Source organism: Plecotus auritus (assembly GCF_963455305.1).
Source record: "Plecotus auritus genome assembly, chromosome: 7".
In the NCBI taxonomy this organism is placed as follows: Eukaryota; Metazoa; Chordata; class Mammalia; order Chiroptera; family Vespertilionidae; genus Plecotus; species Plecotus auritus.
The window spans coordinates 11,731,627-11,754,616 of record NC_137774.1 but is presented as its reverse complement, the minus strand read 5'-3'; the positions used below and the strand labels follow the sequence as shown (position 1 = coordinate 11,754,616).

General features: G+C 53.0%; 2 protein-coding genes across 3 annotated transcripts; one reads left to right on the top strand and one right to left on the bottom strand.

Moving 5' to 3' along the window:
- Window positions 1-365: 365 nt before the first annotated feature.
- ABI3 (ABI family member 3) lies at window positions 366-21,993 on the bottom strand. Of its 2 annotated transcripts, none has more exons than XM_080682180.1 (8): window positions 21,853-21,993; window positions 6,764-6,931; window positions 3,807-3,983; window positions 2,447-2,532; window positions 2,224-2,319; window positions 1,944-2,071; window positions 1,314-1,451; window positions 366-959 (listed from the first exon to the last, which is right to left on the bottom strand). In XM_080682180.1, exons 2-8 carry the CDS (start codon window positions 6,896-6,898, stop codon window positions 796-798), a joined length of 924 nt encoding a protein of 307 aa, XP_080538306.1. In that variant the 5' UTR covers window positions 6,899-6,931; window positions 21,853-21,993; the 3' UTR covers window positions 366-795. The 2 variants fall into 2 exon arrangements, with proteins under 2 accessions (XP_080538306.1, XP_080538305.1); XM_080682179.1 differs by lacking the exon at window positions 21,853-21,993 and adding an exon at window positions 12,210-12,530.
- Window positions 15,206-16,064, top strand: GNGT2 (G protein subunit gamma transducin 2; the record flags this gene model as incomplete). Its single annotated transcript, XM_080682181.1, has 2 exons — window positions 15,206-15,289; window positions 15,939-16,064. 2 exons carry the CDS (start codon window positions 15,206-15,208, stop codon window positions 16,062-16,064), a joined length of 210 nt encoding a protein of 69 aa, XP_080538307.1.
- Window positions 21,994-22,990: the final 997 nt, after the last annotated feature.

Here is a 22,990-nt window from a genome sequence, read left to right as displayed (position 1 = left end):
AGATCTCTGGCGCTGCAATCGGAGGGGGGAGGGGGAGGGTAAGGTGGTCTCTGCTCTTAGGGAGCCCCACTTATGTAAGGGGTTGGTCCCCACTCTTCGCGGAGGGCCCAGCTTGAGGAACCAAGGCTGAATACACAACAGGCAAAAGAACAGGGTGCAGGCAGGGCATCAGGGGGTCCAGTATAGAGGGCATTTAATGAAGGTCGAGGAGATGTGTGACAGACTGTTCCTAGGAGCAGGCAGAGGGGGCTCAATAATTAGGAGTCTTAGAACTGAAATGCCTTTTAGTCCCTTCTCTCTACTCCTCCCCTCCCCACAAGCCCTCCAGGGCAGTCATCAGTTCATCAGAGTTTTATTTTTATTTTTATTTTATTGATATTTTACAGAGAGGAAGGGAGAGGGATAGAGAGCTAGAAACATCGATGAGAGAGAAACATCGATCAGCTGCCTCCTCCACACCTCCCACTGGGGATGTACCTGCAACCAAGGTACATGCCCTTGACCGGAATCGAACCCGGGACCCTTCAGTCGTAGGCGATGCTCTATCCACTGAGCCAAACCGGTTTCGGCGGTTCATCAGAGTTCTGTTCAAAGTTGCCACTTGCAGCGGGAGACCCCACCCTCCATGGGATAGGGTCCTCTGTGTGGACAGGATCACCAAACCCCTTGGCTTCCAGTTCTTTCCTGTCTGCAGCAGGCCTCTGGACACCTCCTCTAGTCCAGCCTTGCTTGACGCTGGAGCTGGCTTTTGCTTGGGGCTCGAAGTTCACTCGGAGAAGAGCCCCAGCTTGTCTGTCAGCAGCTGGGCGCCACGTAGTTACCCGGGAAGAATCCGGTCCCCTCCGCGGTGACACCCTCACACCAGCCGTCGGAGTGGCGGCGGGTGATGCAGATGACAGTGCCCTCCGAGAAGGAGAGCTCGTTGTCCTTCTGGCCAGTGTACGGGTACAGTGTCACCACTGCAGGGCGAAGGACAGGGTGCCCTGAGAAGTGCCTCCTGCCCAGCCGTGGCGATACAGGGGCCTGCATGATTCTAGGGAGCACGCTGGGGAGAAGGGTGCAAGCGGTGGGGCGAGAGGTGCCTTCTCCCAAGCCCTGGGGACCGAACCCTTCCCCCGCTCAGTACACAATACCAGGCCAGCTACTGCCTTCCCAGCTTGGTTCTGAACGACTGGGAAAACACTTGCTCAGTTCGCCAGGAAATAGGGGGTGTGGGGAGGATTGACAGTAAGCCCAGAATGCATCTGGGGTAGCATGGCACCTCTGGTGGTGGGACCTGGTGTCCTTCAGGCCCAGAAAGGTACCTTACCTACCTTTCTCCAAGTATGAAGCAGGGACCCAGGTAGGCTCTTCTGGCTCAAAGCCTGGGGGAGGCGGAGGTGGTAGTTCCAAGTCATCTACATCCAGGATTGGAGGAGGGGGCAGGTCCAGGGGCGGGGGCAGCTCTGGGGCTGGGAGGGAAAAAGTCTGCAGTGTGGCCCAGGGAACCCCCTCCACTCACCCCAGGAAACTGCTGTTCAAGAGTAGGGCACCGGGATCTGCCCATTTTTATGAAATCTTCCTCCAGCCCTTGCCCATCCTGGTCCTCCCACAATGCCTCCAGCCCAAGAGCAGATGCTCAGTAAACACTGGACCTCTGCACCATATAGGGTAGTCAGACTGCCGTTTAGCGGGTAACGATTGGGCAAGTCACCTAACCTTTCACCCTCAGCTTCGTCTGTTAAATGGGGGTGTGAGTATCCTCTTAGGGTTAGATTTAAGTGAGAAAATGGATGAGAAGCTTCCCTGGTATAAAGCAGGCCCGAAGTTAGTTCACCTCCTCTGCCTCCTTTCTCCTTTCACTGAGGTGGGCCGGGTTAGATCCAAGAGGGGTGGGGAGGGGTACTGGGAGGTGAGACAGAGACCCCACAGTTGAGCTAGGAGGAGAGGGCAGAGTCCCTTACCTGGAGGGGGCAGCAGGCCAATGTGGGAGGCTGGTGGAGGGGGTGGGGCCATGGAGCTGGGAAGAGGAGGGGGCGGGGGTGCTGCCTGCCCCTTGGTCGTGGAGGCCCCGCCGATACCTTCAGCACTGCTGGAGATCAGAGAAAGCAGGGTCATTTAGTTTGGGGGACCCCTTCCCCAAATGGCCCCGCCCCTATGACCCCAGTAGTCATCGTGACAGCTGGCAGGAGGCCCCCCTCAACTCCCACCACAGCCACTCCGGCTTGGGCTTGGGGGGCTCACCCAGCAGAGGCCAGGGAAGAGGCGGATGAGGCGGCGGAGAGTTTGCCGTCGGGCACCACCGGGAGCTGCACGGGCTCAGGGATCCTTGGCGCGCGCCTGGGGGGAGAAGGGGGGGAGGGTGTGGTCAGGTGCGGGGAGGAGGGGGCGGCCAGCGGAGGAGGAAGTTGGGCCTGGACGGGAGGGGGGATCATGTGAGGCCGGTTTTCGTCTTAGGAGGCCTCACCCCAGAGTCGCAGAGGTGGGTGTGGCAGGCGCCTTGATGCTCTTTCGAGACAGGGTCCCGGTCCTCGACAGCTGGGTGCTCAGATCCTGCGGTGGAAACGGGGCGGGGCTGACACTGAGTCTCCCCCCACCCCCACCTCCAGCTCCCTCATCCCACCGGGGAGAGAGGGGAGGGGAGAGGGGAGAGGGGCGGACAAGGACTGGGAGGAAGAGCGAGGCCCTGCAAGTTCCCACTTCCACTTCCCAGCCCCCTCTCAGCCCACCCCACCCCCTCTTGCTCACGGCCTGGGCGCCAAGTCTGCCGCAGCCCCACGGAAACCTCAGAGCACAGACAGTCTGAAGGCCACTTCCTCTGCACGGCCTCCGCGGCCGAGGGGCCCACCTCACCCCCTCCCGCAGCGTCTCAGCGACCAGCCTGGTGGTTCCTAACTCAGAGACCCCAACCTCGGCGTGGGGCTGAGGAAGGCGTGGGAAAGCAGGGGACCGTCACGCTTAGAAAAGTCCCACCGGGCAGGCCTGTGGCACTGGCTCTGGGGGGTTCAGGGCAGAGAGGAGCAGAACATGTAGAGTGGAGTGTACCCATGACCAGGTGCAAGCCCACACAGGAGAGCCCCTCTATTCCGATAGGGTTTCCCCAGGAGAGGGTACACAGGGAGTGACATCTGCTTCTCTACTTCACTGGGGTCAAGACACAGGGACCTGAGCCGAAACCTAAAGCATTTAAGTTGGACAGCAGGTGGGGAGGCCTGGTGCCTGCAGGAGAGATTTAGTTCCCCCTTTTGGAGGGCAGGTATGTTAAGGATATGGGAGGAGGAGGAACCATTTAGATACAGAGGGGCTTTCATCTAACCTGGAATGTTGGAGTGTGGGGCCAGGAATTGATCGAATGGGGTAGGGGGGGTGTCCTCTGCTCCCTCTCAGTAGTTGGGCCGAGAAGAAAATGCCAGAGTCCTGCTCCCCTGTCTTCACCATTGGCCCCTTTGAGTGGCTGCATCCCTGCCCCTTCTCGACCAAGAGTGGCTCTGGGGTGACTTCTCAGTGCCGTGACCTCAAACCTCCAGACAGAGGAAGTTGCTGTTCTCATGCGGCTGGGGAGCCATTCTCATGCACACCCCGACAACCGCCCTTCCTCCTCTCGCCCTTCACACATGCCAGCACCACAGCTCAAATGTCAGTCTCAGCAGATCATCTGAGTACAGGGTGAAGGCCGGTCATGGAGGGTTTGTAAGGAGGGGGTTGGCTTCAGGAAGTGGGGACGGGAACATGGATGTGGAAGAGACGTGGGGCCTGGAGAGAAGGGAGCCGAGAGGCAGAAGAGGCGGGGGGAGGTTGTGGAGAAAGAGGAGGGACCCTGTCTCTACCTTGATCCCATGGCCAATGTCATCCAGGCAACCGAAGTTGAGGGGTTTCCTGAAGTAGGGCGTCAGGGGAGGTAGGCTCTCGGGGGCGATGACTTTCTGGCTGGGGTGCAGCCGCTGGACAGTGGCCAAGGTGCCGATCTCCCTCCGGGCCACCTTCTCCATATGCATGTTCACCATCTGTGTGACAGGATTTGAGGTGACAGTGGTGGGAGGGGGGACTCTACAGCACCCTTCCCCTTAAGGGAGGAAGAGGCTAGAGACTTTGGGGTGGGGGTAGGGAAGTGGTGAGGTCCAGAGAAAGAGTGAGCTTTGTCCCCAAGGCCACACAGCATTTGGGAAGCGTTGCCCTGGGAGGATGGAGCCACTTTGGAGTAACTTCCTGGTGGAAGAGAATGGGGGTTATTATTAGCTGAGCAGGAACCAGAGGAAAAGAAGACCGCATCCCTGGGGGTGTCGGGGAGAGACTGGGCTGGCTTGGGAGCAGAGAGGGAGAACGTGGAGGTGGCTGAGAGTTGTGGCAGGGTCAGCTCTCCCTTTTGAGGGACACATAAGTGAATTAATTTCTCTTGGGATGTTTTGTGGAGAAACCTACAGCACTGAGAGGGTAGGAAGTCCCCTCTGCCGGGATGAAGACACCCCCACACTGAACACGGGGCTGCTGCACAGGCCAGGCTGATGTGTAATTGAATCTGTGCATGTGGTTTATGGGGCAATTAGCTCCTCAGCCAAGGATCCAGGAAGGAAGGGGGGGGGCGGTGATAGGTGGGCAGGGAACACTAGGGCAGTGGCAGTGCTTCCAGAACTGAAGATGACCTTGCCAAGCAAGCACTCTGGGTCTAGGCCAGTGGTCGGCAAACTCATTAGTCAACAGAGCCAAATATCAACAGTACAACGATGGAAATTTCTTTTGAGAGCCAAATTTTTTAAATTTAAACTTCTTCTAACGCCACTTCTTCAAAATAGACTTGCCCAGGCCGTGGTATTTTGTGGAAGAGCCACACTCAAGGGGCCAAAGAGCCCCAGAGCCCCATGTGGCTCGTGAGCCACAGTTTTGCCAACCACGGGTCTAGGACATTTATTAAGTTACTGGGGGGAGGGTCCCTCAGCCAGGCCTGCACCCTCTCACAGTCTGGGACCCTTCAGTCCTTACCGCCCACCTGCTCTCTGCTCCCTACTCCTCGGCTCACTGCTCCTTAGCGCCGCTGCGAAGGCGGGAGAGAGGCTTCTGCCACCGCTGCTGCACTCGCCAGCAATGAGCCCAGCTTCTGGCTGAGCGGCACTCCCCCTGTGGGAGCCCACTGACCACCAGGGGTCAGCTCCTGTGTTGAGTGCCTGCCCCCTAGTGGTCAGTGCGCATTATAGCGACCGGTCATTCTGGTCGTTCCGCCATAATGGTTGCTTAGGCTTTTATTATATAGACTAGAGGCCCAGTGCACAAAATTCGTGCACAGGGGGGAGTGTCCCTCAGCCCAGCCTGCACCCTCTCCAATCTGGGACCCCTCGAGGGATGTCCGACTGCCCGTTTAGGATCGGGCCTAAACGGGCAGTCGGACATCCCTCTCACAATCCAGGACTGCTGGCTCCCAACTGCTCGCCTTCCTAATTGCCCCTAACCGCTTCTGCCTGCCAGCCTGATTGATGCCTAACTGCTCCCCTGCCAGCCTGTTTGCCCCTAACTGCCTTCCCCTGCAGGCCTGGGTCCCCCCCAACTGCTCTCCCCTGCAGGCCTGGTCCCTCCCAACTGCCCTCCCCTGCTGGCCTGATCCGCCCACAACTGCCCTCCCTTGCAGGTCTGGTCCCTCCCAACTGCCCTCCCCTGCTGGCCTGATTGCCCACAACTGCCCTCCCTTGCAGGCCTGGTCCCTCCCAACTGCCCTCCCCTGCTGGCCATCTTGTGGTGGCCATTTTGTGTCCACATGGGGGCAGCCATCTTTTGTGTTGGAGTGGTGGTCAATTTGCATATTACTCTTTTATTAGATAGGATAGAGGCCTGGTGCATGGGTGGGGGCCAGCTGGTTTGCCCTGAAGGGTGTCCCGGATCAGGGTGAGGGTTCCCTTGGGGCATGGGACGGCCTGGGCGAGGGGCCTGTGGTGGTTTGCAGGCCAGCCATGGGCCCTGGAGACCCAAGCAGAGGCCCTGGTATCTGGGATTTATTTATCTTCTATAATTGAAACTTTGTAGCTTGAGCAGAGCCAAGCCTCCTGCTTGCTCTGTGGCTGTAGCCATTTTTGTTGGGATTTACTTATCTTCTGTAATTGAAACTTTGTAGCCTTAAGCAGAGGCCAAGGCAGGCCAGGGCAGGCAGAAAGCTTGGCTTCCTCCATCGCCGGGGGCAACTCAAGCCTCCTGCTCTCTCCAGCTCCGTGGCTGCTGCCATTTTTGTTGGGATTTATTTATCTTCTATAATTGAAACTTCGTAGCCTTGAGTGGAGGCCTGGGCCTGCCAGGGTGTGTGGAAAGCTTGGCTTCCTCCATTGCAGGGGAAACCCAAGCCTCCTGCTATCTCTGTGGCTGCAGCCATCTTGGTTGGGTTAATTTGCATACTCACTCCTGATTGGCTGGTGGGCATGGCTTTTGGGTGTAGTGGAGTGATTGTTAATTTGCATATTGCTCTTTTATTAGATAGGATTTCCCATGTTTAGATGGAAACAGGGTCCATTTTGCCTCTTTCCTGGACTACACAACCACCGTGATTGGTAGAACCTGCAGGTTAGAAGTCAGAGAAGGAAAGAGCTTTGCCTTCAGGGAGTACCTAGTCTGATGGGGCAGCAAGGCCCAGTGCCGACACAGGCACAAAGATAAGGAGACTCAAATCGCTTGGGAATTGCCAAGCTTCTGTGACAAAGTCAGGCATTTGGATGTGGAAAAAGGCAGCAAAGAAATATTACTGGAGAAAATGCCCTAGTGGGGCTGAAGACCAGGGGGATGATGCAAGAAGCCTTCCCACATTCCTTACCTGGCCCAGTGTGCTTACACGGGCTTCCACCTGTCGCAGAGCGACTGCCTGCAGGTCCAACATTCGCAAGGTGTTCCCGGCCAGGTTGCCCACCTGGTAGGCCACGCTGGCCAGCGCCTGGGTGGTAAAGGCCATGGTCTCCTCCAGTGCCTTCCGCTTGTCTGTGGCCTGAAATACATACAGCCCTGGTTGGAGGCCAGCACCTCCCACTTCTTTGCTGGACAGGTGGGATGGGAGAGGGTATAGGGAAGGTGGGGCTTCATTTGGGAAAAGCAACAGCCCTTAGGTGTTTTAAGTGTTTTCCAGAAGAATGATGTTACAGTAGGTGGACTCAGGGAACATCAGAAAAGCAAGTCTGTAGCCCCAGGGAATGGAGGCAAGGGAAGAGAAAGATACCCCTTCTCAAATAGTCAACCTGAATATTAACCCTACCACCTTTTTGAGGACCTCTTGGGAGGTGGGGGTAAAGGGTAAATAGTAGAAAAGAGAGGGAAAGGCAATACTGATTGGAGGAGATCTCAAACTTAAAACCCGCCTGACCTTCTGGGAAGGTCAGGCCCTCATCCCAGACCTTCTAACTGGGATCCTGTGGGAGTGAGGCTGGTGAGTCTGTGCCTTTAAAAGCTCCCCAGGGGACTCTTGTACTCTTCTGCAGGTGGGTGTTTGGGGGACATTGATTTGGTCCATTTTATAGATAAGGAAATTGAGGCCCAAAGATAGTTACTTCATTCATTCCTTCCTTCCAACAGTTTCCAGTACATGGAGGATGAAATGCAAACTACTAACTAACTATGGCCTACGTAGGACAGCCACAAGGCTGGGTCCTGTTTTCTCTTCACCCTCATTCCCTACCACTCCCTCTCTCGCTTACCCCCCTCCCGCCACATTGGCCATGGGTTTCTGTTCCTGATCAAGCTAAGATTGTTTCTACCTCAGGGTCTTTGACTTGTACTTATTTCTAGAAACCTTCTTATTGTTAAGTCTCAGCTCCTCAGAGACACCTTCCCTCACCACCCTATGATTTTCCCCAGCCCACTTCTGTTTCAACAAACATATTTACCCTGTTCTCTTTTCTTCAAAGCACTTAGCACTGCCGAAACCGGTTTGGCTCAGTGGATAGAGCATCGGCCTGCGGACTGAAAGGTCCCGGGTTCGATTCCGGTCAAGGGCATGTACCTTGGTTGCGGGCACATCCTCAGTGGGAGGTGTGCAGGAGGCAGCTGATCGATGTTTCTCTCTCATCGATGTTTCTAGCTCTCTATCCCTCTCCCTTCCTCTCTGTGAAATATCAATAAAATATATTTAAAAAAAAAAAAAAAAAACAAAGCACTTAGCACTATCAGCAATTATTTATATATTTATTTTATATCTACTACACAGATGCGCGTGCGCACACACAGACACACACTAAAATGTAAGCACAGTGAGGGCAAGGAGCTTTTCTGTTTTATTCTCTATCCCGTCTTGGTATAGTGTCCCCGACACAGACGATAATAAATATGCATTTCTGAATTAATTAATGGATTTAATGTAAACCCAAATACTTGCTGGGCATCTTCCCACTGTATTCCAGGCACTGTGCCAGGGGCTGAGCAGGGTCACACTGCCAGTCAGTGGTGAAGGGGTGGGCAGGGAGTGGCTTGAGACAGAAGAGAGATTTTTTTCAGTTCCAGATCCCACTGTGGTGATTGGGACAAAACTTCTGTGGTCTTTTGGTTCCCCAGTCAGCTTCCTCATCTCTGATGGGTCATGGAGTTGCTGCATTCTAGCCTGTACCTTTGTGGGGATGGGGAGGTAAGTCCAGGGCAGACAAGGCTGCACCGTGGGGTCTCAGCACTCAGGTGCTCCTCAAGGCCAGTCAGTGGAGAACACACCTGGAACCTACCAGAACTGGGTGCTCAGAGAGATCTGGGTGCCCTAGCCGGTTTGGCTCAGTGGATAGAGCGTCGGCCTGCGGACTGAAGGGTCCCGGGTTCGATGCTGGTCAAGGGCATGTACCCTGGTTGCGGGCACATCCCCAGTAGGAGGTGTGCAGGAGGCAGCTGATCGATGTTTCTCTCTCATCGATGTTTCTAACTCTCTATTCTTCTCCCTTCCTCTCTGTAAAAAATCAATAAAATATATTTTAAAAAAAAGAGAGAGAGAGAGAGAGATCTGGGTGCCTCCAATGTAGCTTGAGTTAGCCTGGAGCCAAAGGGCAGACCCAGAATCTTCTGAGCTGCCCCTCCTGTGTTACTCCTCTCAGGAGTCCCTCCTGCCTTTCTGTTCCAACATCAGTTAGGAGATCCTCATTTGCAAGTAATTTAATTTACATTTCATTAGCATATGCAACCAAAAGCAATCAAGGATTTTTTTAATCCTTAACCGAAGATAAGTTTGTTTGTTTGTTGAAAGTTTGTTGTTTGTTTCAGAGAGAGGGAGAGAGAGAGAGAAAGGGAAATCTGCAACCAGGTATATGCCTGACCAGGGATCAAACCTGCTACCTTTCGGTGTATAGGACGACGCTTCAACCAACTGAGCCACACTGGCCAGGCTAACCCAGGATGTTAAAACCACAAAGAATAACAGGTCTTGTTCTAGTTCAAGACCTCCCTTTAATAGGTGAGGAAATGAAGGCCCAGGGGGATCAGGAACTACTCCTTTGGTCTCCACCCAAATTTGTTCGCTCAGCTCTCCTGTACTGTTCCCTCCCTGGACTGGGATGTGGAATTTATCACTGGATTTTTTTCTATCATCCTAAATAGGAAAAATGTCTGCTTGGTCCCAGCTCTGGCAGGCTAGAGCCTGGATGCCTACTAACCCCTGGACCTTAGACCAAAGTCAGGTCTGGAGGTCAAGGGTTTGGGACCTATCTTCATGACTGACTTCTTATTTCTTATGCAAATTACCCTGTCTGTAAACTCCCTGGACCCTGACAGAGAACTCTGCAGTTGACCCCATTCCCCAAGGGTTTCCTGACACCTGCTTGTGGTAGAGGGTGAGGGCTGGGGAGGACAGAGGGCCTGGGAACCAGGCCTTGTTAAAAAGCAGTTCTAAGAAGTCATCCATACCCTTCTCAGGCGTTTGCTCTTCAGACAAAAATCCTCAGAGAGGCCAGAAACGGGAATTGGTTCTGTGGTCTCGTGGTTAGAGTTCTGCCTGAAGGAAGCAGGAGTCCAGGAATGCCGACCTGGGTCAGAGCTTCCTGTCCCCGGAGTGTTTTACAAGGGCTGCTCCACCTCACTGGACTTGACTTTTTTGTTATCTACTTGTGTCTCTCGTCCTTCTCATGAATAAGATGATGATGATGAAGATGATGGTGATAATAATAGTAACCGCTGCCATGTATCCTGGCCCGTTTAAGGGGCAGGCACTGGACTAAATGCTCCAACACATTATCACATTGTATGGAGTTAAGGGGAACGTGCTTTCTGATGTGCAGAACTGATGGCAGGAATACTTCCATCCTGGTCATCAGGAGCAGCGTGCCTGCAGTGCTAGGGGAACGGGGCTGGTTTACAGGCCGATCAACACCTACGCAGTCAGAAATGACACCTGGGGTCAGAGGTACGGGTTTGAATCCAGGTTCTGGCCCTATCTTGGAAACCTTGGGAAAGTGAGTTAACCTTTCTGGACCTCGGCCTCTGGTTGTGAAGTGGGAGTGGTTCTCCCCTCACAGGACTGGGGTGAGGACTAAAGGAAGCAACCCATTTGCCCAAAGTAAGGGGGCTGAGGGTTTTAACTATTATTATCATTGACTCTCTCTCTTTTTAAAAATATGTCTTATTGATTTTTAGGAAGAGGAAGGGAAAGGGATAGGGAGATAGAAACATTGATGAGAAACATCATCAATCGGCTGCCTCTTGCACATCCATCCCTCACTGGGGATCGAGCCTGAAACCCAGGCATATGCCCTGACCAGAAATCCAACCAGTGACCTCTTGGCTCATGGGTTGATGCTCAACCGTTTAGCAACACTGGCCAGGCTCATTGACTCTCTTTTTCCCATAAGCACTTGCTCCTTTTATTATTTTTCAATGCTCTTATTAATCTGGGAGTCCCTGTGCCTCCTCTCACAGTTTGATCAGAACAGGTTAGGTCCTAACTGGTTTGGCTCAGTGGATAGAGCATCGGCCTGTGGACTCAAGGGTCCCAAGTTCGATTCCGGTCAAGGGCATGTACCTTGGTTGCAGGCACATCCCCAGTAGGGGGTGTGCAGGAGGCAGCTGATTGATGTTTCTCTCTCATCGATGTTTCTAACTCTCTCTCCCTCTCCCTTCCTCACTGTAAAAAGTCAATAAAATATATATTTTTTAAGAAGAACAGGTTAGAAAAATGAAGTTTTGCTGAAGGGATAAAAGGATTAGTCTGTAGCCTTTAAGGGAGCAGAGGAAACTGAGGACAGAGAATGCAGATAAATCGTCTTAAAGTCATACAACACGTCAGGGAGGCGGGAAGGTGGGGAGCTCGGCTTCCGAATCAGGAGGCCTGGGCTCTTCTGTTTCCAAGTTGTGGGGCCTTAAGCAGGTCCCCTTGCCTCCCTGTAAGGCTGTCTCACAGGTGGTCACCAGGGCTCATGAAATAACAGAGGTGCTGTCATTCAGTCTTTCTCCTTCCTCTTCCCTTGACCCAGGAGTCCACACGCTCAGACCATCTGCTTTATCCTGGGACCACCACACAGTTTAGAAAACTGCTCTACGATGCCACTATCTCCTCATCTTTGGCTGGTAGGCTGCTCCCTACAGTCCTGTGGTCACCCCCTGGCCTGTGTCAGACCCCTCTCTCTCTCTTTTTTTTTTTTTTAATATATATTTTTTTATTGATTTCAGAGAAGAAAGGAGAAGGAGAGAGAGATAGAAACATCCAATGATGAGAGAGAATCATTGATTGGCTGCCTCCTGCACGCCCCCCATTGGGAATCAAGCCCGCAACCCAGGCATGTGCCCTTGGCCGGAATCGAACCTGGGACCCTTCAGTCCGCAGACTGACGCTCTATCCACTGAGCCAAGCCGGCTAGGGCCAGACCCCTCTCTTGAACCCGACCTCATCTCGCTGCTCTCCCGCTCTCCCTGGTCCATCTCAAGCCCACCACAATGCTTGGGAAGTCCTTCGGAAGTCTCGCCTAGAGCCAGCCTGACAAGGACAAATGGCACCAACGTGTGTGTGAGGACGAGCCTGAGAGGCTGGGAGGGAGATGAACCCAGGGTGAGGCTGAGAGTGATGGAGCAGTGCGCCCGGACACCTGAGGCTTTGGGAGAGAAAAGGGGCACAGTGGGGGCTTGGGTAGCACAGGGTCACAGCTGAAGTTTGGGGGACTGGGTTGAAGCTGAGGCCTGGAGCGGGAGGATTTCTCAGCCGAAGCCCAGGACAAGCACCTGTCAGGATGGTGCCCATGGCCTTGCCCTGGGGATGGCCTTGCCTAGGGCCCCTCTAAGGACTGGGCTGTTGGGCCGCCCGCTCTGCCTACCTGTGCGTAGTTATCTTCGCAGTAATCGGCCACTCGCAGCAGGGCGCTGTGGTTGCCCCGCAGAGCCTCCCGGCCCGTGGGGATCTCGAACTCCTGCAGCTGCTGCAGCTCTGCCATCGCCCCAGCTCTGCCTGCTCCCCACGGAGCGACTGGTTTTGTGCCTCACCCTTCCCTTGATTGGCCGCTCTGCCGCCCCTCTCTCTCACCGCTTTTGGTTTCCTCTTCGTGAGAGCCCCGAAACCTGCTTGCAAAGGGCAGGCATGCTCATTCCGGGACAAGAGGAAGTCGGTGCCTGCTCCCTGGGCCCGCGCCTCTCTGTGCCCAGCCCAGAGGAAGGGGACAGCCAATGGTCCCTCTGGGGGCCCAGCCTCCCAGCCTCTCCCAGCAGAGGAAGTCAAGGTCGGGGCGTCTGTGATTGCTCCCTGGGCCTGGAGAGGAAACTGTTGGGGGTGGGGGGGGCGGGTTTGATGGCGGAGGAAGGGGGGTGGCCTGCTGAGGGGGGTGCGTGGAGACAGAGTTTCCACTCATGGATGGGGAGGAAAGGGCAGAGGGTGGGGGCTTCCTTGGGAAGCCCAGGGATGAGTCACCAAGGGACAGCAGAGTGGAGGGTGGGGAGGATATGGAGACCAGTCGTGCGGGTGGGGGGGGGGGGCCTGTAGGGTGGCGGAGCAGCAACAATGAAAGACAGACAATGCAGCAGTAAGAAGAATCCGACGGGACAGCAGGAGGATACAGCCAGAGTCCCCTGTGAAGTGTTTTCAAGCCTCTGCAGGGCTCCATGCGATGACGACGCGGTGCTCGATGGAGGCAGGATGAGGTGCAATGGACCAAGTGTAGTGTGAGGGACTCAGGTTAGACAACAGGAAGGACCTGGCTTTGAGAAGCGCCAGGTTCAAGGTCCTGATGAACTGCTCGGGTTTAGGGAGCGGCGGCGGCGGCTAGAGCACTGAGCTGGCCGCCGAGGTAGGCGCTCTATTTCCTGCGATAACAGCGAGTTGGCGAGATGACCTCCAGGGTCCTGTCCTGGTCTCATTCTTAGAAATCCTGGAGCAGGGGAAGCTAGGATGGATCCCGAGCCTCCTCCCGGCCCCTCTCCGCACCCAGCCTGTCATCCTAGAGGCAGGAGAAAAAGAAGATCGCTCACTGACCATGTTGTCCCCTAACATCTGCTCCTCCGGAGGGTCCCCTTGTCATCGGACAGGCATCAGCCTGAGCGGGAGCTCAGTGTCTGTCACCTTGGGTGGTCCTGGGAGGAGACCAAGAGAAAGATCAGGATACATGCCCTCTGCCCTCTGCCCTGTGCTGAGGGAGACCCACACCCAGGCTCAGGGAGGCATGGAGGCAAAGAGGCCTGGAAATGGGTGTTAGAGGTGGCCATGGCCCCTAGCGCTAGTTGACACAGCATCCTACGTGAATACGTTATTGCATGAGTGGATGATGAGTGAGCTGGGAGAAGCTTATAAAGTGAAATTGTGGGGAAATAGGCTCTAAGCCAGGGGGCCCCTACAGGGGTGGAGCTTATGCAGGGGGCAGGGAGTCGGCCCTGGTGGCACTGAGAGCTTGGCGGCTCAGGCCCATGGATGGGCTTAGAACCTTGAGCCTATGATCAGCTTAGGCATCAGAGGTTCGGGCTTCCAGACCATCTGCTTTATCCAAAGACTTGCCGCTGGTGAGAAGCGGGTGGCTCAGACACCGTCTTGTCTGGGTTGGGCACAAGTGACTTGACGTGCACGCTCTTTCCTGGCAGGTGAGAGGGGCTGAGGTTGTAGTGGACTGGGATCTAGTCTTAGAATTACTGAAGTTAGGCACCTGACAGGCCTTTCTGATAACTGTGTCATGATGATGTTGATGGTAATAATGTAATGATAATAAACGTATTGTGTTCGTTATGTGCCAGGCAATGTATTAAGATACTTTAAATGCATTATTTTTTAGTACTCACAATACTTGTATAAGGTAGGTACTATTATTATACCCATTTTGCAGATGGGGAAACTAAGACTCAGGAAGGTTGAGTGACTTGCCTAAGGCCTCACAGCTTGGAAGCAGCAGAGCTGGGATCAGAGCTGGAGTCTAACAGGCTCCAGAGCCATTCTCCTAACCACTAGGGTTCCCTCTCCCTGACAGGACCTGGAGTTTCCTTAAAACTTCTACCTGTGGAGTATGTGCAGCAATACTTTGCTCCCCAAATCTCCAAATCTCCCTCACAGAAAGAGACTCTTTTTTTATATATATATTTTATTGATTTTTTACAGAGAGGGAGAGGGATAGAGAGTTAGAAACATAGATGAGAGAGAAACATCAATCAGCTGCCTCCTGCACACCCCCTACTGGGGATGTGCCCGCAACCAAGGTACATGCCCTTGACCGGAATAGAACCTGGGACCTTTCAGTCTGCAGGCCGATGCTCTATCCACTGAGCCAAACTGAGCCAAACTGGTTTCGGCTCTTTTTTTTTTTTTTTTTTTTTTTTTATTTCAGAGAGGAAGGGAAAGGGAGAGAGAGATAGAAACATCAATGATGAGAGAGAATTATTGATTGGCTGTCCTCTGCACGCCCCATACTGGGGATCGAGCCCACAACCCAGGCATGTGCCCTTGACTGGAATCGAACCTGGGACCCTTCAGTCCGCAGGCCGATGCTCTGTCCACTGAGCCAAACCAGCTAGGGCAGAAAGAAACTCTTTTTATCTCCCTTCCCCATGCTCTGACTCCTGTTTCCTCCATAGACAGGTCCTTACCTGAGGATAGAGAGTGTGCCTCCCCCACCAGATTGGGATCATCCTCTCACCCTGAGCCTAGACTCGTGCTAGAGGTGGGGTGGGGAGGATGCAGTGAAGAAATGGTGAGCAATGAGGGGCCCGAACTGAGGGACATGGCAGGGAAGAGGGTAGAAGTTGAGGTGCAGAGAGTACAGAGGAGGGAGCTGGGGGAGCCCAGGGGATTTGCAATTCCGGCTGCAAAATCCTTTCCAGGACCAGGTCTCTCCAGGGCAGGATGGCCCAGGAGCTCAGCGAGAAGGAGCTCTTGAGGATGGAGGTGGAGCAGCTGAAGAAGGAAATGAAGAACCCGAGAGCTCCGGTGAGTCTCCTCTTCCCTTCCCTGCTCCCTCTTCTCCATCCCTTCCTAGTTCTCATGGAGCTGGGACCTGAAGGAGGGAGTGATGGACAATGGGGTGGTGGGACCTCTCCAGGGCAGTGGAAGGAGCAGGAGGTGCCTCTGGGATGGGGTAAGGAGGCTGGGGTTTGACCCCATGGAGATGCACAGGATAGACCAGCCGTGGGCAAACTACGGCCCGCGGGCCGGATCCGGCCCGTTCGGCTGTTCTATCCGGAGCCGAAAGAGCGGAGGGTTCTCTTGCTCTCCCCTCCGCTCCTTTACTTTGAATTTATATTAGTTCACACAAACACTCCATCCATGCTTTTGTTCCGGCCCTCCGGTCCAGTTTAAGAACCCATTGTGGCCCTCGAGTCAAAAAGTTTGCCCACCCCTGGGATAGACCCTCAGTGCCTGCCCAGCCCTGTCTCTGGGCCAGCATCCCTTGCAGGTAAGTCAGGCTTTGTGGTTCTGGAAAAGGAACTGCCGCTCCCCTCACACCTGTCTGTCCCTTTCATCATTCTTCTCTCTGGCCTCTATCTCTATCCCGTCCAGAGCCTATTTTTTGGAGACTGACCGAGTCATGGATCCTGAGCAATAAACAAGGTTGGAACCTTGCTTTACTTTCTCACAGATTTCCAAGACAGGAAAGGAAATCAAAGATTATGTGGAGGCCCAAGCAGGAAACCACCCTCTTCTCAAAGGCGTCTCTGAGGACAAAAACCCCTGCAAGGAGAAAGGCACTTGTATGATAAACTGATGCTACAGAGCCCCTCGCCCTGACCCCCTGTTCCTCCTCAGCCCCGCTCCTCCCCCAGAACCTACTCTCCTAGGACGACCCGAGAGTCAGTGAATTTCCACCTTCTCTCAGTCACAGAATGAGGAAAGAGACAGACCTGGCTTCCGGGGTGGTCCCGGGGCTTTGCCCTCTGTGGGTGACTCTGCTCAGGGACAACATACTGCAGGCGCCATCTTCTGGAAAACGCTGCTCTTGGGGGCAGTTCCTTCAAGGGAACTGTTGTTGGGGAGGACGAGAGGTTCTACCCTGAGCTACTGGGGATGGAACAGAAGGAAATGTGGAGGGGGTTTCAGAGAGGCTGCAGCTAGGAGGGGAGGGAGGGACAGGAGGGGCGGTGGCAAGCTCTTAAGTGTTTTACTGTCAGTTAAGTACCATTAGTGAGTTATGAAATCAACTTAGTAGATTGTAACCAACTTTTAAAAAGGAAAAAATAATATGAGTGTACATGTAGTAAAGGTGAATACTGTTTCTTAAACTTTTTAAAAATATATATTTTTTATTGATTACAGAGAAGAAGGGAGAGGGAGAGAGAGAGACATCAATGATGAGAGAGAATCATTGATTGGCTGCCTCCTGCATGCCCCACACTGGGTACTGAGCCGGAAATCCAGGGATATGCCCTTGCCCAGGAATCAAACTGTGACCTTCTGGTTCATAGGTCCATGCTCAACCACAGAGCCACACCGGTCAGTTTATTTCTTAAACTTTTGTTTCAGTTTTGTGTATGTGTGTACTGGATTGTGATGTAAACAGATATCTTACCGAGGATCTTGGTAGAAACAAATGAATAAACAAACAAAAAAAAAGGTGAAAGCCGCCGAAACTGGTTTGGCTCAGTGGATAGAGCGTCGGCCTGTGGACTGAAGGGTCCCGGGTTCGATTCCGGTCAAGGGCATGTACCTTGGTTGCGGGCACATCCCCAGTAGGGGGTGTGCAGGAGGCAGCTGATCGATGTTTCTCTCTCATCAATGTTTCTAGCTCTCTATCCCTCTCCCTCTCCCTTCCTCTCTGTGAAAAATCAATAAAATATTAAAAAAAAAAAAAAAGGTGAAAGCCACTGGATAAATGATGAGAAAGGTCTTGAGTGGGCGTGAGTCAAATCCTGAGTATAGGTGAGGATTCACAGAGAATCAAATCTCAGAGCAGAAGGCAAGCCATCTGTGGAGTCCCCAACTTCCATTTCAGTGCAGAAACCTTCCTACACCCCCAAGTAGCAAAGACCTTGGAGACCCCCCAGCAGACTTCCAGGCATCAGAAGCTCAGAATTTCTCAAGCCTGTTCTGTTGATGGACAGCTCAAATCGTTAGAAAGTTCTTCCTGTTTGTCTCTCTGACATCCACCCAGAAGTTCTCCTCTGCCTCTGTGGCACCCCTCCAAGTGCGTTTTCTTCCCCATGTGAACATGTGTCCTTTTCTCAAGAATCTGAGCTTCCTTAGACTCCGCTATTTTGGTTGTCTTTCTAGCAGTTACCAATACTGAGCCAACTGTGGATCGGACGCAGAGAAAAGGACTTTTCAATGACTATTTTACTGATCCTTGCAACACTGCTATTCAAAAGGCGCCATAATTGTCCTTTTACAGATAAGGCTCAGAATATTTATTTTTAATTTTCTCTAGCCTTATTGAGATATAATTGACAGATGGCTGTATAAATGATAATGATTACCATGACAAGTTTAGTTAACACATCCATCACCTCGCATGGAAAAATGTTAGAACTTCTGAACATTTAACTTTCGTACCCAACTGCACCCAGAAGTTAGTGGCAGGATGAAATTTATCAGTGTCTCTGTGTGATGCCTGGAATGGAGCCCGATCCTCCAAATGCATCAGGCTGGCTCAGAGTAAAGGATATTTATCCTGGGTCCCTCTCTGTGGCTTACCTTTTTTTTTTACCCATTTTATTTATTTAGTTATTTATTTAGTTAGTTAGTTAATCCTCACCGGAGGATATTTTTCCATTGATTTTTTTAGAGAGAATGGAAGGGAGGAAGAGAGACAGAGAAACATCGATGTGGGAGAAACACATGGATTGGTTGCCTCCTGTACTTGCCCTGACCAGGGCCTGGGATTGAGCCTGCAACCTAGGTACGTGCCCTTGAACGAAATCGAACCCACAACCCTTCAGTCTGTGGGCCAACGCTGTATCCATTGAGCCAAATCGGCTAGGGCCTGTGGCTTATCTTTTCACTTCCTTATTGGGGTCTTTGATAAGAAGAACATATAATATTACTAGAGGCCTGGTGCACGAATTTGTGCATGGGTGGGGTCCCTCAGCCTGGCCTGCGATTGGGGCCATCGGGGCTGGCCTGGGAGAGGGACTGCGGGAGGTTGGTCAGCTGTGGGAGGTTGGCTGTGGGAGTGCACTGACCACCAGGGGGCAGCTCCTGCATTGAGTGTCTGCCCCCTGGTGGTCAGTGCATATCATAGTGACCAGTCGTAATGGTTGCTTAAGCTTTTCAGGGGTCCTCAAACTTTTTAAACAGGGGGCCAGTTCACTGTCCCTCAGACTGTTGGAGGGCTGGACTATAGTTTAAAAAAAAAAAACTATGAACAAATTCCTATGCGCACTGCAGGCCCCGGGACGAGTCGGCTGCTAAGCAGGACAGGCAGTGGCACCCAGTGGGCCGCATGTGGCCCGCAGGCCGTAGTTTGAGGACCCTGATATATATAGACCTGTGGTCAGCAAACCGCAGCTCGTGAGCCACATGCGGCTCTTTGGCCCCTTGAGTGTGGCTCTTCCACAAAATACCACGGCCTGGGCGAGTCTATTTTGAAGAAGTGGCATTAGAAGAAGTTTAAGTTTAAAAAATTTGGCTCTCAAAAGAAATTTCAATCGTTGTACTGTTGATATTTGGCTCTGTTGACTAATGAGTTTGCCTACCACTGATATAGACTAGTGACCCGGTGCACGAAATTCGTGCACATGAAAAGGGGATTAATTAGAGGAAACAATTTAATATTGCTATTTGCCCTTTCTCTATAATAGAAGTGTCAGAGATGAAAGAAAATTGGTAAAATGTATATGAAAACCTTCCTCCTGTCAGAGTCTGGGGCACACCACAGGACCCAGAGTCAAGTCCCCGCCCACCCACATGTGCCTCAAAATCGCATGAGACCCAGACCCAGCTGCTCCCCCCTCCATTGGGCTAGATCCAGACCTGGCCAGGCCCACTCTTGTCAAGCCTTGCCAGGCAGGGGGCGTAGCCTCAGGTCCCCTGGCCCGGCGCCAGGATGGGGGGCGTGGCCTGAGGTCCCTCAGCCCAGACCGGGCTGGGGGGGCGTGCCTTGAGGTCCTCCATCAAGCTCCGCCAGATAGGGGACACGGCCTGAGATCCCCTGTCAAGCCCCGCTGGGTGGTGGGCATGGCCTGAGGTCCCCCGTCAAGCCCCGCCAGGCGGGAGGGGGCACAGCCTCAGGTGCCCTGGCCCAGCACTGGGAGGGGGGCACAGCCTCAGGTCCCCCGTCAAGCCCTGCTGGGTAGGGGGCATGGCCTGAGGTCTGCTGTCAAGCCCAGCTAGGCAGGGGTCGCAGCCTCAGGTCCCCTGGCCCGGTGCCAGGGTGGGGGGAGCAGCCTGAGGTCCCTGTCAAGCCCCAAGGGGGCGGGGGCGGGCGTAGCCTCAGGTCCCTGCTGATTGCTCGTTAAGGCTCCTTATGGGAACTTGGCCTCAGCTGTGGGTGCAGCCATCTTAGTGACAGAGTGATGGTCAATTAGCATATTCCCTCTTTATTAGATAGGATGATGACATATATCAAAATTTCAGAATCTTCTGTCTTAAGATTTTCCCTACTCTGATGTCATGAAAACATTCTCCTATATTGTTTTCCAAAAGCTTTATTGCTTTTCCTTTCAAAGGTCTACAGTTCACACGGAAGGTATTGCCCTGCTTAGTGTAAGTTGGGAGGAATTTGATTTCATATTTTTCCATATGACACCCATGGTCCCAGAATAATGTATTGAAAAGTCGGTCCTTTTCCCCACTTCCCTATTGTGCTACCTTTGTCATATATCACTTGTCCAAGAACGTGTGGGGCTGCATCTGGGCTCTCTCTCCTGTTCCATTGGTATGTCTGCACCAGTAACCTTGCACCAGTGTCACACCGTCTCAATCCCTATAGTTTATAGTTGACAATAAGCTTCAATATCTGATAGAGCAAGTTCTCCCACCTTACGCCTATGTACTTTTGAGGCTGAGATGGCTCATACACACAAATCCATTTGAATCTGAATCTTTAAGGAGTGAGTGGGATGGGATGGGGTGGGGTGCAGAGAGGTAGCTCATGGGAGAGATTCAGAGCAGTGCCAGGATCCTCTCTGTTACCATGGCATTTTCCCAAGGGGTGGGAATGAATAACCACAGTGCCAATCACTCTGTAGGGAGATCACAAATGCGTCATCGGGCCCTCGTCACTTATCCTAGAGGGACAGACAGCTCTCAAAAGCCAGATCGATACCAAGCCAAAGAAAACAACACTACATGCACGTCTTTCCCCTGCCGGAGGTGCATCCTTTCCTGCAAATCACCTGGGCCTGGTCAGCACCAAAAACCTGGATCCAGGACAGATTCGTCAATAGAGAGATTTTGCTCAATCCTGTTGGTAAACCCTGTTCAGATCCCTACCCTCCTCTCGGGAGAAATAATGCATGGATAAGATGAGAAACAGCAGAGATGTTCTGACCCGCTGAGACAGACTGAAGAACGGGCACAATTAACGAAAGAGTTTTTTTTGTGTGTGTGGGTTTTGTTTTGTTTTTTCCTGATTGAAAGACACAGCGTGTGTGGTATAGGAAATATAGTCAACAATATTGTAATAACTGTGCATGGTGCCAGCTGGGTACTAGAAATACCAGGAGGAAGCGACACTTGTAACTCTAAACACTATGCTCTGCACCTGAAACTAATACAAAATAAAATGGAATGTAAACTGTAATTGGAAAAAAAATTTTTTTTTAAGAATCTAAAGGAAAACGACAGAAAACCTCACTGTCCACTGCCTGAATAACGGACAACCAAAACTGACACACACACACACACACACACACACACACACTTCCGTATCAGACCGATTCACAGCCGGACTGACCGCCAAACCCTCACCTCCCTCCCCAGCCCGGCATTCCTTCCCGCGCCCCTCGGCTCGGCTCGGCTCGGCGGGGCCAGTTCGCCCGGCGGGACCCGATGGCCCCGGTTTATACAACAGAAATGCATCACACTCTGCACACTGGCCAATAGGAAGAAAGATTCCCGGCAGCTTTGGGGGGAGGGGGGTCTCCCAGTCCCAAAACTGCCGCTGTAGGCCACCCGAAGCAGGATCCCCGGGTAGGTCCGGCCCCTCCGGCTGTCCCCTCCCGGGGAAAGTAACCGTGTGTCGGTCTCCCAGGGACAGACGTTGCTTTTCCGCCCCGACTCTTACGCATGCGCACTGGGACCCTTAGGCAAGCTCAGAAAAAGAAAACATCTTGAGAGAAGGGGAGGGACCCTAAACTGAGGACCGGCAGGTCACTGAGAGTACGGCGCAGCCTGAGGTGGCCGTGGCCGCCAGCAGCCCCCCAAAACAGGAGTTGGAGAACCAAAAGATCCTGAGAGGTCCCACCGAGATTTGAACTCGGATCGCTGGATTCAAAGTCCAGAGTGCTAACCATTACACCATGGGACCTGCTGGCTGCTCTAGGCGGCCATGAGTCTTCTCAAACCATATAACTGGGGGCCGACTACTCTTCCCAGAACAGTGACAATGTCGGCTTCACCTGGCGTGGGCGCTGGGCCCGAGGTCGCAGGGGCGAGCGGGAGCGAAGCAGCGGGGGCTTCGGAGTCCCCGACTTTCCCGGTCCCCGGGGTGTCCTGTCTAGCCGCCACTCTTCTTGCTGTCCTCGGGGTCCTGGCCGGCGTCCGGGGAAGCCGGGAGGGCGGGGAGCCGGCGGGGGCGCTCTCGGGGCGGGGGGCAGGGGGGCAGGGGGCGGGCTGGATGCTGGGCGGGGCTGGAGGCCGGGCAGGCGGCTCTGCTCCCAGCTCCCCAGCAGGAAGCTCCGCGCCCGCCTCCTGGGCTTCCTACTTGTTTGCTTTATTTATATGTTTACACACGTGTGTCTTGAAGGGACTATTTTGGCTGAGCGCGGAGGGGAGTCGTCTGGCGCGTGAGGGGACCACAGTTCCAGACCCGAGCGCGCCAGGCGCGAATTTTTGAGCAGGGAGTGCACCCCAACTGATGCCTGGCGTTCCCCGCGGCTGGACCCAGCTGAGTTCTGCCCCGAAGGTTTCACTTCCAGTTCCGGGTTTAGCTTGTAAAGGTACTTGGTAGGTGTTTCCTTGTAACCTGCAGGTTACCATCAGATCGGTGAAGGAGACAGTCCCTTTTGGACTTTTGAAACTAAGTCTTACTAAGAGCATAGCTGGGTACTGTTCCTTCAGGCCAATCGGGCGGCAGATAAAATTTTACATGCCGTTTGATCCAGCAGTTTTCGTTTTGGAACTTTATCCAAGGAGCTACTGGGACAAGTGCCAAGTGTGCAGGATGGTCTCAGCTGTGTTGTTTATAACAGTAAAGAATAGAAACGAAATGTCCTTTAAGTGAAAATTGATTAAATAAATATTGACTATCAATACAATAAATACTGTGCAGGAATTTAAGACATAAGTTATTGTATTATCATGAAAAAAAGACGCAGGCTTAAATAAACCAAACAAAAACAAACCTACTTACCAATTAGTATCCTATATAATAAAAGCCTAATATGCTAAGTGTCTGGTTGTCCCATCATCCGTTCAAACAATCAAAGCATAATATGCTAATGATATGCTAAGGTCACTCAACCGCTTGCTATGATGTGCACTGACCACCAGGGGGCAGACATTTCGACCAGTAAGTTAGCTTGCTGCTGGGGTCTG

Coding starts and splice junctions, on each gene's coding strand:
- ABI3 (XM_080682179.1), bottom strand. CDS start 12,326: ATGGCAGAGCTGCAGCAGCTGCAGGAGTTCGAGATCCCCACGGGCCGG. Junction 6,932..12,209: donor GCGAAGATAACTACGCACAG/GTAGGCAGAGCG, acceptor TATGTATTTCAG/GCCACAGACAAGCGGAAGGC. Junction 3,984..6,763: donor GTGTAAGCACACTGGGCCAG/GTAAGGAATGTG, acceptor CCTGTCACACAG/ATGGTGAACATGCATATGGA.